The sequence below is a fragment of the Oxyura jamaicensis genome, chromosome 17, assembly GCF_011077185.1.
Source record: "Oxyura jamaicensis isolate SHBP4307 breed ruddy duck chromosome 17, BPBGC_Ojam_1.0, whole genome shotgun sequence".
In the NCBI taxonomy this organism is placed as follows: Eukaryota; Metazoa; Chordata; class Aves; order Anseriformes; family Anatidae; genus Oxyura; species Oxyura jamaicensis.
Window position 1 is genome coordinate 7,311,410 of NC_048909.1, and position 14,878 is coordinate 7,326,287.

At 44.4% G+C, this 14,878-nt stretch overlaps 1 protein-coding gene across 4 annotated transcripts in view; it reads right to left on the reverse strand.

Moving 5' to 3' along the window:
- Nucleotides 1–2,112: 2,112 nt before the first annotated feature.
- Nucleotides 2,113–14,878, reverse strand: part of AK8 (adenylate kinase 8) — a 74,925-nt gene continuing 62,159 nt past the window's right edge. For all 4 annotated transcript variants that reach the window (XM_035341766.1, XM_035341767.1, XM_035341764.1 and 1 more), the window contains 2 exons: nucleotides 5,111–5,191; nucleotides 2,113–2,501 (listed from right to left, as the gene is read on the reverse strand). In XM_035341766.1, coding sequence (XP_035197657.1) covers nucleotides 2,255–2,501; nucleotides 5,111–5,191 — 328 coding nt within the window. In that variant the 3' untranslated portion in view covers nucleotides 2,113–2,254. The remainder of the gene's footprint in view (nucleotides 2,502–5,110; nucleotides 5,192–14,878) is intronic.

The window sequence follows — 14,878 nt, forward strand, 5'->3', positions numbered from 1 at the left end:
TTGGTATTAACAGGCTTTACTATGCAAAGTGATGCAGGGGCTGTTTCGTTTACAGTAATTAAATGAATGTCAATTGTTTTAGTTGTTTCCGAGGGAGAGTTCTACATGAGTATTAGCATGTTCTGCTAACCCTTACGTTCTGCACTTCAGGCCTGCTGCAAACCCTTGGGGGTTGACCATTGACCTGAGACTCCGTACCCAGACATGCCAAGCGCATCTCAATGAGACAAGCTCTTTTTCTCAGTTTCTATGGAATCAGCAGAGCGGAACTAATATAGCGTCCGCATATAGATGAAAGAATGAAGAGGAAAAAGGGCTTTACAGCTAAATTAATTAAGCAGATGTACCTGTCTAATTAAAGATGCACTGTCCCTTTTGTACCCTAGCCGCAGTACAAACAGTATTTAAATACACTCTCTATCGATTTCATCTATCAAAATATTTAGTAGGAACATCCAGATGAAGGTGATATTAGCAAGATGAGCTTCCCATGTATTATTAATAGAAGGGCTCCCAATTATGCATGAATGCTACAGCAAATCTTTATAGCAATAGCATAAAAAACAGCTGCCCGAGTAGGTTACCAAACAGCACATTTGTAACAGGTAAAACCGCTACAAACGTCCTGGCCCAGCTTTACACCAGGGTGTGCGCTTGGGCCCTGCACAGAGGGAGCAGCCACGGCCTCAGCCTGGTGTCTTAGTGCAAGAGGCCCAGAGGACTCAACTTGTGCTGGTGGTGCCAGGGGAGTTGGCTTCCCTAGGTTTCAAAGATACTTATTCTGAGATTTTTGAGGCTATCCTCAAGTCTGGAAAGTCCAATTCCCATTCATCGAACCTCCCAAAGGCTTTGAAAACCTTGACCTTAAACTCTCATTATCCAACCCCCAAATAAAACTACATCCCCTGAGCCACCCAGATAACTAGAGCCTTCCCTCCTGAATTTATGCTACAGGTGGGAGGAAGGATTTGGGCATGTATATCCTTACAGTACTCCACGTAGACCTAGACATACACAATAAAAGATAGGAACAGAAAAGTTGCACAAAACCAAGAGGCTCCTGGAGGCCTGTACTGTCCAAAAGGAGGAGGTATGTGTTTCCCACATCTTCCCAGATAAGAAGGCTGCAAGAAGAAAGTTGCCATCCCCAGGTCAAAGGTAACTGACATACACAAAGAAATAAAGGGAGACTTAACAGAGGATCAAACACAGCGCTGCTGTGAATCACAACAGATGACACCTTCCTTAGAAGCATTAAAACACACATTTTCATAGCTAGAGTCCAAGCAAGCTAACAGAGCTGTGCTTTTCATCAAGCATTTTCCATTTGAGAAAGACTTACCTGAGTATTTGGGCAACCAGTTCCAGCCAGAGCAAAAGAACGTGGGCACCAACTTCCCCAGACACAGCTAAGCTGCACCATTCATGGGTGCAGCCTGCAGTTAGGAAATAAGATGGGGTGCGTGGCTGCCACAGGAAAGCCTCCAGCACAGGCTAAAAGCCTCCCTCCTTGAGGAAAACAGAATTTAGTAACCTATCTGCTCCTGCAGCTCGTTATGGCCTTAATTGAGCTCTGAAAGCGATGAACCTGCAACCAGTTTCCTATAGCTCTAGATACCATTTTCAGGTGCTCTGAGTCTTTCTGCCTGGTGGGGGAACTGCAGAACAGGGTGGTGGGGAAGGACGGTGCACCCGCAGTGTGACTGTCCTGCTGTTCTGCCAGAACTTTTAAAGCAAGTCGAGTTAAGAAGGCATCCCGGCCTCAAAACACCGCAGTTGTCTCTGGGAAGCGTGCACTGCAGAGCTTCAAGCTTCATTTTTCTATTTACTGTTGTGTTTGGTTGCAGCAGACTGTCAGAGAGAGACAGGCGGTCCCACGTAGTTCTGGTGGAGACCACGGAGTGCAGTAAGACAGAAACACAGCTAATAGCTTTAATAACCCACGTTGGCTGCCTGGTATTACACGGTTAAGACAAAACAACTATTCACTCAATTACAGATTCAGAAAAGGATGTTTTAATTAAGCACAGGAACTTCTCTAGCTGCAGCGCTTCGTACCTTTGAGCGCAAAACAAAAGCCAACAACAAATTCCCGTAAAGCACAATTTCTTACTCCGTACTTCATTTAACCTTGCTAAGCTTCAAATTTAACGCAGTTTGACTGAGTTCCTGTTCACCTGTGAACTTGCTACATCAGGGACTGGACTGCAAACATTACAGGGAAAAAATTTAAAACCAGCTATCAAAGAAATAATTATAAGCATTTAACCTTTTTGCATGGAAGGGGCTTAATGATACAGCTTTCTATAAACTCGAAGATAACGTGAGGATCTTGGTCGGCATTGACATAAAAGGCATCTTCATAAAACTCCTCCAGTTCCTTGACATTCCGGTAGTAGGTTTCCACACGCTTCTCTATATTTTCTTCCTTGTCCTTAGGGTTCTGCCGGAGACGGGCTTGGATCGCTGGTGTGGGTGCTGGCCTGAACGTTGTGTGGTATCTGGAGACGAGACACAAATGTCACCGCCTCAGCTCAGTCTGAGGGCACAGCAGCCAATGCCTGAGATACTCCATGGGTTTTGCCTATCCCAGTTCCTTGGAAGCGCCTCCGTCTGTTCTAGGTTGGGGTTTCAAAACTACGATTGGAAATTGCGGGGTAAGCTCCCTGGCATTCCTGCTCTCTGGAGTGCTGGATGCTCAAGAAGCGAGAGTTTCTCTCGAGGTGACACAGACTGTGGGTAGTGTTTACATACTTCACATCAGGTCCGAAGAAATCCCTATCATGTGCCCAATGAAGCATTTCTGGATCTGGTCCAGATCCAACCCCAAGGTATCATATTTTACTTGTAATCTTTGACTCTTATCTAAAAATAGCACCTAAAACCCCCTAACCTTAAGTCTTAAAATCTGTTAAAAATCTTTGCTGTGCACCGTTAGGCTGACACTGGACATTAATAGGAAAAAATCTGCTGAACTTCAAGTGTTTTCTCTGCACTGAAGCAGAGTTCAAACGTAGCCCTGCGTCCAGGCACTGCTAAGGGACCTGCACTTAAAATGTGTGTAAGGGTCTCCGGGGACTCTTCTAGCAAGATTCAAAAGTGCAAGAACAGAGCTGGTATCACCAAAACTACTCTTTGCAAGTATTTCCTATTAGCAGGGATGTGGCTGAGTGTTTCCAGCAAATGGCATCCGAAGCACAGCCCTCACGTGACAGCCTCCAAATCACCACAGGCGTGAGTGTGAAAGACAGGTCTGCTGCAGTGTGAAAGACAGGGCTGTTTTCTCTTGATAAGCCACTGGCCAGTAGGGTTAATGCTGTCAGCACAGAAGATCACTGGAAGAAGCTGAGAAGACACAAATACCCTACCTCGGTCTCTGTTTCTGGGAGCATACCAGGTAGAATGTAACTCTTAGCACTTTTTTACAGCAGCTGCAGCTAAAAAGAGGCTAACTGAATCCAACACAGGTTTTAGTTACTTCTGATTTCCAAGATGCCAGAATTCGGCTTCCCTGGATCCCCAGTTGTGGGTTCATTCATCTACTCAGCAATCTTTACCACGTCAGAGGATTTTCGTCACCAGAGTCCTGCAGCAGTGCTGCAGTCCAGCTCAGTCTGCCCGGACAGCTGACACCAAAAAGTATTTTGACAATGCTTCTGCATTGCCAGAGGCTTTCAGCAATCGCTAAAAGCTCTTCTGCAAACACATATTTAAATTTCCTGCCCTAGTAATTCTACTTCTGACTGAAAGTCTTCTGTGCCCTTTGTCTCTGATGACACAAAACCAGTTTATCCCTCGTCCTGTAAAGCCAATGCATCCAGAAACAAGGAGAGAAGCGGAGTCTCCGTGTCTCTGCAGAGAGCTGCATTACAGCCCCAGCTGGTACAAGGATGTGGACGCAGAGTTCATTCCACATTAGGATTATTTAGAGCACAGCTGAAGGCCACCCTCTTCACTGCGCTGTAGCCAGTGGGGCAGGTTTAATATAATGCCGAGGATTAGATACAGCATCTAAAACAATTCAATTCACAATGAATTTGGAAGGAATAAAACCCAGACTTTGGAAGAAGAAAGCGTGTTAACTGGAGCAGATACTGAACAGGCTAATCCTAATGATAAGAAATGCAAAGACGTGTGAATGATTTGCTTCGTACTGTTCATTTCTTCTGAACAACTGCATCACTTATTACTAAAACAAAGGGAACACTTACAGCAAATCACTGCTGCTGTCACCAGTTAATGTCACACCTAGAGTGAGATGTCTGAATAATCATGTAGCACTTTGGCACAAATCCAGTATTTATGGACTTAATCTTGGAGGGTTCGGTATTTGTCTTTGATTCATCAGGATACATTTAAACATTAAGAAAATAAAACTGTGCTTTACAGTGTAAGTGTGGGGAATTGCCCATTCGAGATGTTAATCATAAAAACAGCACAGGTGAAAGTTGGAATTCCTGCCCCAAGTCCAGCAGGTATTTCGGATGGTATTTCACTGCTACTGGTTCCCCCCAAAACAAGGGTGGAGACGACAGTAAACCTGAAGGTCACTGGTGAAACAGGGCAGTGGGACTGCCAGTAAGACAAACTGCCACATCTGAGAACCAAATTTTACACTACCTCCATGACTGAAACAAGTTTGCTCTACTGGGAAGGAAATGTATTAATATCTCACAGTAGACAGAACCAACACAGGGGGTGGTGTAAGTAAAATGCAGCAAGATTTCCATCTTCTCCAGCTGGGAAACCTTCAAAATTCCCATGGGAATGTCTGAAAACCATCTGCATTTAGGCTAGGTTTCAGACATTTTCTCTCAGCATTATTTTTACCAGCCAGTTGAGTTACCATTACAATGTTAAGAGCTGAGCTACTTGCTACTGCAGATTTCAGTCTCTGGGATGTTAAAATGCCCTATTCCGAGAAGAGAAGCTTGCTGCAGTCAGTGGGTTGGTACTTGAGTAGCTATGAAAATTTTAACATTTCTTTTAAGGAATCTCTTAACATGAGCACAATATTCCTGACTTTCCTTAGATTTCTATGAAGTCTACCTGGTGCTTTCATCTTGCTGGCAGTCCTAAAAAATGGAATACACGAGACATCGGTGCTAACCTTTCCCCAGTGACTGGATCGATCCTCCGTTGAGACAGTCGTTCCATGATGGATTCATAGGGAAGATTGAAGAAAAATACCCTGTGGAGAACACAACGGGTAAGAGCATTAACATCCTGAGAACAGCACTTGTGACCTTCAGAGTACGAGCTCATCCTTACCCTAACGGGACACAGAAACATGGAAGTGTCCGTTAGGCCTTAGTGAATCAGAAGGTATTAACATATGCACAGGAGCTCTGTTCTCTGGTTCTTCTCCCACCTTGTTCAGTCTTCAAACCAGGAGAGCAGTTATTGTGTTTTAAAGGCTCCTTGATATGCAACACGAGCGGTTCTGTGAGCAGTGACGGGGCTTAACAGACAGGCGGGACGCCAGTGCCTGAATTGCAGTCGGAGCCAATATCAGAGTCTGTCACGGACCACTCACAATCCAGCAGCTACCTCTGATCTTTCTCTGAATCCAGCTACTTAATCCAACTGAAAAATACAATCACAAGGACATTCTGCAACAGGTAAATAAAAAATTGCTACTGTTCCTGTCAAGGACAGAAAAAGAGCCTGTGTGCCAATATTATGGCTCCTTCCCTAATAACAGCACAACACATCTCGGTGCCAATGACAACGTTTTCCCTCTTGCTGTTTCAGTCCACTTTCACTTCTTTCACCCTCTTCTCCCCACATAGCCCCACAGAGTGAGTCCTCCTATCCCACACCCCTATCGTACATCCTTTAAAGCAGAATGAGTAATAAGATTTAATGTGTGTCACATTATGGTGCTGACAATCCTGTGTCCTTTCTGTTAGAGTTGATCTATTGACAATCAGCCTTGCTGTTGAGACTGCTAGAAGAAACATCAATGCATGATTTTAAGATCAAAATCTGCAGTTCCCACTGAGTCTGAACAAGACCTAGCTGCTCAGCGTCTTGAAAAGCCAGCTCCCCAATGGCAGTGGTGTGGGTTTTGAGCTATGAACAGCTTCTCACCAGAGGATGGGGTGGGACTTGCCTACTCATCACCTACAGGTTCCACAAGAGCCCTGATTTGAATCAAGGACGTAGAACCAGAAAACACCACAGGTCACTATTGACCCCAGTCACGTTACTCTGCTGAGTATAAACTGTTGTGCCCATCCCACAGTGACTCCTCGGCAGTTCGGTTCATTACAACAGTTCTGTTAATTTTATGTTCTAGTTCAAAAACTCGTCAGCAGAAAATTCTCAACAAACTGCTGAGGATGAGAGGACGTGAGCCCCTGTCCCACAGTCTTTGGAAGACGCCACTGCAATAGCGCAGCTCAGGACAAAGATCACATTTAATGATTCATTTGCAGCAAAATTAAAAAGAAGGCTCCCTTTGAAAACTCATGAAAACAAACTCTCACCAACTGCACAAATCCCGAAGGCTGTAAGTACATCTTCCTTTATAATACACCCTCTCCTGCTGCTGCCTTCAAGGCCAGACTTCCTACTTTTGTTTTTGTCTGCCTCTCACAAAAGATACTGTATGCTTTAGACATTCACCAAAGGAACATTTTACACTGACTGGGTGGGATCAGACCAGATGAAAGGCTGAGCTTTACCTTGGCATGCACATAGCAGATTACTAGAATCCTTTGTAGGATTTAAAGTTATGAAAATCATCTCTCTTTTCAAATGTTTACAGATAATGACTTCTATTCACACTGTGGTAACAAATAACAGCCAGGAATAAAACATTCAAGATCTCGGAGATTCCAAAGACAGGAGAAGAACAACAGTTTCAACACTCTTTTATCCCTTACACTCTTAACATTTTGTTTTTCTTTGTTTCTGTTGCCCAACAATGGCACAAAAACGTGATTGTCAGAACAGGTAACGTCTGATGATATAGCTCAGGATGAATATTCTAGTAGAGAGGAACAACATTTAGACAGTCATGATAATTGATACGGCTCCCTATTATATTCTGAAATAAACAAAACCACTAAAGGATTATAACCTGGCATATCAAGAAAGCTTGTCGTAATTCATAGTTACTAACTCAGAAAGTATTACGGTGTTTGCAACAGAAGAGCCTAAAAAACTCCACTTAAAAAGCTGCCAACAAAATGAACTCTGAAAGCCTTGTCTGAGCTTCCCTTCTCTTTTATACAAGATGCTTCTTATTATCCAGTCTGGTGTCACCATTAAAGAAAAGTGTAGGGGGAAGATGTGGGAGAGTATACACATCCCTGCTAATATGGATTTTTTTCCCCCAGATGGGTTGTAAGAAGGCGCACACAATATTCAGCACAAACTCCTCATCTCACTGTCCTTGCAGCTGGAGGTGGGACGCCTCACCCCGCCGCACTGCACATCCCCGGAGATGAGAGAAAACACCGCGCCCCGGGGCTGTCAGTTTAAAATTGTTCAGAAGCAGGAAAAAGATGAAGGGGAAAAACACAGACAGAACTATCAGGTAGATTTAAAGTACTTCCAATTAGAAAGCTTTATTATCATTTTGAAGGAGACACGTAACACACACAATCTATTATGCAGCCCCAGGAGGCTTACTCACACGAGTAAACCCATTTACATGCGTGCACTCTGTGAAGTGCTAGCCTTCTGCTAGTTCTGGTAGCTTCGAGGCATTTCACAACATTTCCTGTGTCCTCCTCTCAGCTGCTGTGAGTCTGATCACATAAACCAGACCCTCAAACTGTCCAGGTAACACCTTTGCTGGATTTCTCTTGGAAATCCTCTAAGAAAGAGGCCTGCATCCACCACCTTGATCCAGTATGTAGCGCAGTAACTGGAACAATTCCCTGCAAGTACTGGATTCAAGCAGAGGTTGGCCCCTTTCACATACAGAGTGTAATATTTTTTTTTTCCCCACATAAATGCATCATCTGTGAAGCTCGCTTCAGGAATCAGCCAGGCTTTGTATGTTGTAATGTGTCACAACTTCTATCAAGGAGAAATATGAAACAGATGTCATCAGAATCGGTAGACAGGGAGGCAAGGAAACACAGCCTCATATCAAAGGATACCACATTATGCTGCTAGATTAGCATCTAGCAGCTTCTCTTTCAGAGTTGGCAAGCCGTTCATTCGGCTCTGCAACAGGTGAGTGGTGTCAGTCAGCAGCACCGAGAGGTGCTCACCGGAGAGGCTGGGCAGAGATGTATGAAGAATCCTCGCCCCCGAACCATGGGCTCAGCTCCTACCTCGTGCCAACCAAAAATCACCGGCATCAAGTTCCAATTTATTGGTTTCTGTGGGGTGTAACTTGGCAGAGCCTCTCAGCCCAGGTCTCTGGGGACAAACGTCCCCCAGGGTACCACCGAGTGGCAACATCGCTGCTAGATGCAGGAGTGAAGCCCAGCGACTCACAAGCAAAGCTCTGTCCTTTGTTCGCCCTCCCAGGAGAGGGATGTGAAGGTCCAGCCTGCCAGCCAGCTTTCACAGGTAATGAAACTGTGAACACAAATATTGAAGGGAAAAAAATCTCGTGTCAGAATCCTGCCTCTTTCCCACTGTACTTGATATCACTTATCTAATCTATTACAGCTTTCAGATACGTTACGGAGATTCAATTTAAACAAGTTAATAATGTTGATGACACCTTCTCTGTGTACCTAGTCAAAGGCCCTGTTATGAGAACCAGCCTGCCTTTGGATGACGATGAAATACGTAGGGTGTCTAAAGGCTGCAATATAACGCTGCTCTCCTCCTACCAGCCTCCTGGTGTTCCAAAAGAGAATTCCAGTAGCTTCTGGCTTTGGACTAGTCAGTGTTGTCGAACACCTTAGAGGTCACCAGGACATCATGGTGGCTTCCCTTTGCTAATGGAGAGGGGAGAAGGTAAGTTTTATTTCAAGCATGATCGTGAGACATTTTTGGAAGAATGTGTCGCAGCCCTACAGCAAGTGAAGGAAGCTTACTGACCTCCACAGCAGCACTCCTCTAATCCTGAGCGACACATTTGTTCCAGGTGGCAAACAACCTGGTTAATCCAAGTTATTAACAACTGTCAGAGCTGAGAGTTGTCCTCAGGAGATTTTTTTGGTGGTGGCTTTCCTGTTTGGCGGATATAATGTCACTGACTCAAAGCACCTTTAATGGGAAAAATGTGTTGCCAGAAAAAAAAAAAAAAGTGTTGTGTGCTTGGATCTGCTATCACTGAGCTAGGGATTAAGGCACGCTTCCCTCCCCAGACAGGTACCCAGTCACCTTCCAGGACGGCTCCGCTGCCCTGCCAGCTGCCTTCACATCTCAAGAGATCCAAAGCTGTGCCTGCAGGCCGTGGCCTTTCACAGGTTTTGGTCCTGTAATTTAAACATCGCCGCTTTATGAGCCTGACCTAGATGAACGATCCAGATGTTGACTGTTCTAGACCTGAGCTATTTACTCAGGTTGGATTCTCATCATCTCCTATTACCTGGAATTATTCGGGATTGACATTAGTGGAGGGAGCCCAAAGCCAAGCTCTTTTTGTAAAATTATTGTCTGTGAAATTTGACGGACACCGTTAAATCTAATTCAATTCATAACTTGTTTTCATTTAGGGATGAGAATGTGGCCTAGTATCTGAGGCAGAACCTTGACTCCCCAGCTGGCTTTTAAAACATGGAGATTCCCGACTTGCTTGTGGCTCCACTAGGGCCAGATCAAGCCTTGCAATAAAGTTAGGATGCTTGAATTAAAAAAAAAAAATCCAACAAAAAAGCGAACAACAACAAATACCAGCACTGGGCCACTTTTAATGTAGCATTTAAACTTTTGAGTTGAAACTGCAACTTTAAAAATAGTAAGCTATTAATCTTTCCCTTATTTCTTGACTCCTATATATCTTCCCCCTCGTAGGCAGGTACCAGCTGCCATATTCCCATTCTTCACGCTCTGCGCTCTGCAAAAAAAGAGGCCCCTGCTGGCCAATTCTTGTTTAAAATTGTGCATAATTGATAGTGGCAAATCTACCCCAGCTGTGTCTAAAGCCTCTCCAGGGGCAAGAAAAACACTCTCTGTGACTGTCATTAACTACTAAATTAGCAAGTGCTCCTGGCAGTTTACAACATACCACATCAGCCTGCTTTAAGGAAAAAAAAAAAGATCAGATGCCTGTGTGATCTCAAAGTTACGGCAAACTTTGCTGGCAGAACTTTGACGGAACCCCCCATAAATGTGAGCAAAAGAGAATGGAGAGAGAGAGGGAGAGGGAGAGCAAAAGAGGGAGAGCAAGGAGAAGGAAGAAGCCAAAGATTACCCTCTTTTCTAGGCAAACAAGTAGAAAATGTCAAGTTCAAGGCTAGAAAATGGAGTCTTTGATAGGGCACGACACATCTTAGACAGCATGGTGCTATCAATACAGGGCTATCTGATGCTGTGGTGTTGTTCCCTGTGCAGAATAACTCTCCTGGAGGACTTAGCTCTGGCAATGCAGTGGCTACAATTTTTGTAATTGAGCTATAAAGCTGAAAAAGAAATGAGGCTGTTGAAGTGCACGCATGCAGTAGCTCTCTGGAAGGCTACCACAGGTAAAATCCTTGTGTGACCACTGGCACAAATGCATGCTCCTCCTTTTGGCTCATAAAACAGAGCCAAAGCATGTGGAGAACGAAATAACAGTTCTCACAAAAGGATGAAAAAGCCTTGGGGGGCATTATGGACTGAACTGGCAGGGAGACAAGCAGCATCTCTCGCAACTGTCCTGGATTTGTCTCATCTGTAAGACCCCCTGTTAAAACCAAATACATTTGTTTGGTCTTAAAAGTTTCCAAAAATGCTACAAACCTCTTTACCACACGAGAACAGCAAGCCAAGTCCAGGTAAGATGGCAGGTCTGGCCAAGATACAAGAAAAATCTGCTTTGCAAAAACATCTTTTCCCTGAGTAGAGCCACTGAGTTATGACAGCGATATGGCAAACCAAGGTACTGGTTCAAGCCGACAGGTAGAAGGGAAGTCAGAACTGAATGCAAGTGACTGTTCCCAGCTAAAACCCAGGTCATCTTGTCTCTATTGGCTATTTAGGCAGCCACCTGATTTGGATCAAGCAGTTCCCTTAACGAATGTTCCCTTTCTGGTAGCATAGACACGTCTTGGACCTGAAACCTTGGCTAAGCCTCCTCTCAAGAATCAGGGGCCCAGCCACAGGATTCGGCGCACCTTATATCTCCAGAATTACATTCTGCATCCCCAAAATCCCTCTTAAAAATTAAACTGATTACACAGATCCCACCTACTTTCCCCCAATCTTGCTCAGCTGCCTTTCAGTGTAGCTATAAACCCAGTATTTTGCCCATGGGTACCCAGACTACAAATGATCTTCTAAGGCTGCACGACCGACTGAACGTGGGTCTTAGTTTACTTCCTCCCCTAAATACTGCTTCTGCATCTCTCTGCGATGGATGAAATGATCCTTATCTCTTATTTATGGAAGGAGCTGTTGGGAGGTTTATTCACCAATGTCTTTCAAGTTCTGGGATATCTTCTGAGGAAAGATGCTTGCTTCTATTTTGGGAAGTAATTTCACCCTCTAGGTTTTGACCATAAGGGAAAATATGTTGCATAAAGACTAAAACAGGTTAATCGGCACGAGCGCTTTGCTCGCTGAGTTCCCGTAATGATTCACTTGATGACAAGCTATTTGCGGGCATGGGATCTTTCTTTTCAAAGGCTGCATTTCTGTGAGTGCCGGTGAAGGGTGGTTAAGTGGGGCGCTATTCCCAGGACATGGCTTCTGGCCAGGGGAGGATGAACAACATCCTTTTCAGCTGCAGCCGTTCCCTTCAGCAGCGGCACAGAGTCCCGAGCCTGTTAGATGTTACCTGCCCACCGGTTAGATGTGGTTAGATGTGCTCGGGCTCCGCAGCCAGGGGACAGGGTCCCTCCCGCAGCCCACCCCAGCAGCCGGCTGGCTCAGCAGCATCGCAGCGGGTGCCACGGGCGGCTTACACGCGGGGACCAGGCGCAGGCTGGCGGGGTAGCGCTGCCTGTCTGCTTTACAGAACAATGGGCTGCATCTCGAGCTGGGGTAAAGCAAAGTAGCTCCACTGGCATCACGCAGGCTTACAGCAGCGAAGAACCCCAGGCCTTTTGGCAGCGAGAGCCCTTCCACGCAACAGCGGTCTGAAGAGCTACCGGCTGTGTCAACGTTCCATAAGCGCGGCGAGAAGCACACGTATGCAGAGCAAATGTTTCCATACTAGGGGCTTTTTAAAGCTTCTTTTGAATCGCTTCTTTAAGGCAATATTAACTCTTTCCATACGTAATCAGTGGCTTGGATGCATTACTACCCCCATGCAAAACTGCTTTACATTTCTCCCCTCATTTCTATTCTTTGCCTCCTTGTTACTCTCAGCTGTTATTCTAGCATCTTTGCATTCCCCCTGGAGTTCATTCCAGCGGTGCTTTATGAATCACAGAATAAGATGGCAGCCAGCACTGCTTTAGAGTAATGTGGCTGGCACGATTTCCACAATCCGTAAGGTTAATCAAACTCAGTCTCAGATAATCGAAAGCCTCTGCAGCCCCAGAGGCCTGAGGTCAGGAACCTGAATCTGCTCCCCCAAATGCAGCCGTGGTTCCTTAGATGCTCACAACCCTCCCCTGCATTAATGAGAATCTGCAGCGCAAATTTTGAGTGGAGCAAGAACTCCAGGGTTAAGCACTAGCAAACTCGTATCAGAATGGATGCCTTTGCTATCTATCTGCAGCTTTTCTCTAGTACCTCCCATTTAAAACAAGGAAACCGATACTTTTCTTCCTTTTAAATAAGTGGAATCGCATTTATAGTAAATGATGCTTAAACTTAAGTGGTCTTATAAAATGCTACATTCAAGTCCCCCCACTCCCATCATTTAAACACTAACTTCTGTTGTTGGTGGGATATTTGGTGTATAAGATAAATTAAAGACCTGACACCAAAAAGTGTACGATTTAGGGGCAAGGGGAGGGAATAAAAGAATGGATTATAATGCGTCATTTTATATATGTGTCAAAGGAAACCAATTTCATAATAGGGAATAAAAATTCCCTGTTTAAATACTGTCAAATAAATCCTCAAATGTAATAGGGTTCACTTCTGGGGAAAAGAAAACTAAATCTGATTAAATATTAATGCGGCGTAGTATTAATTAAGAGAGAAAAAAGTCCATCAAGAGAACCCCAATATGTTTACTGTGTCCCCAGGAAGCTGGAAAATTTCACAATCAAGTGTGTAAATGTTCTAAAAAAGGGTCCTGAATATTTTATGAATATTTGTCATAAAACAGAAATAATAACCACTGTGCAGAGCTATTAGAATTAATATTTATGCTGCCCGCCATGAAATATTCATGGGGACAGAGAAAGGGGGGCCCGTAAGACAAGAATTAATTTACATTGGGCTTGGTTTACCCGCTGGCTTGATGTTTAAAGACGGGTTGACAAGCCTCCATATGAATCCGTCAGTCACTTGCAGCAGTAGGTGGGGTGAAGGCAGGGGGAGGCGGGGGGAAACGGGTCCAAGCTGCTGACAGCTCACAGATTGAGTTTCTGACAGCCCTTAAAAAACCTAAACGGCCCCCCACCTTTTTTTCCTTCTTCCATTGCCCAAGGCGCTCTGTACTGCCACCGTTCATCCGATCTCCCCTTCCATCTGCTGAAATTAAGGAATTAATGAGCGCTATACACTTTACAGCGGGCCCCAGGAATGTTTACTGGTGATTAAATTATAATGCAGCCAAGCTGTATAATTCATGAACCAATTAAAGGAAGTGTTAGTTGATTTGATGGGATGAGGACGTACAAAAAGCATTTAACTAATAGGGAACCGTGGGCTGCCGGTCGCTTTGGCTTTCTCGGATTACGCGGCTAATTGCTCTGCTTTATAGGGCTGTCACAGATAGCCATACATATTTCATTGTTCTCAAATACTTCAATTGTTTGCTTTCGTGTTGCTGCTGTAATATGTAGAAGCCCAGCCAAACTTCAGTGTAGTTAAAGCACTTCTCTGCAAAAGCAGGTTGCTTCGAGAGGAGGGAGGAATGCGAAGGGCAGAAGGAGAAGGCTGGCTGACAAAGGAGTAACTTAAAGCCTCCGAGTTAAATGTCACTCAGCAATTACATGATTAAAAGGTGCAACATATGATAGTCTTTTGTTTTACAACTTTTTGGACACTAATATTCTATGCTGACTTCAGCACAGAGAAAATATTGGTAAACTAAGCTGCAGGGTTGTTTTTTTTTAATACTGAGGAGCAACAGAAATAGGTAGGGAGAGAGAAGTACATTTTAAAAAATCCAGCAGGAAGGAGCTAGATTGCTGTGGTTATCTAGAATAATGCATCATGTTTTAATTTACATGGTTCGATACTCTAAAATACATGAGAGATGAAGGGGGTTGATTTCCCATCTGGGAAAACACTCGGTGTCTAATTCGGAGAGCTGCTGAGTTGTACCAGCTATTCATACCAACAACTTCAGTTTATTACACAAAGAATGGAGGGATTTACCATTTCTGCTGTTTTACAAAGCAGTCTCCCCTAGCTGACAGGCCACAGGATTTGATGAAACGGATTCTCTGGATTTGAAGAGGCCTATCAGTCAAGGTACTCCTGTCCTCACTCAGAAACAGACACATTCTTCTAGCAGTGAAATTCCCAACCCATACACAGGAGTATGTCTAGTGCTGAAGAAATTAGGTGCAGATGAATATCACAAATAGATGCACTAAATTGTAGTTGGACCTCGAAATCTGTTGAATAAAGAACAAGCCGGGTTAGTGTACTATTTCTGTAGATCCCTAGTCAGGCATATTGTCACCCACCT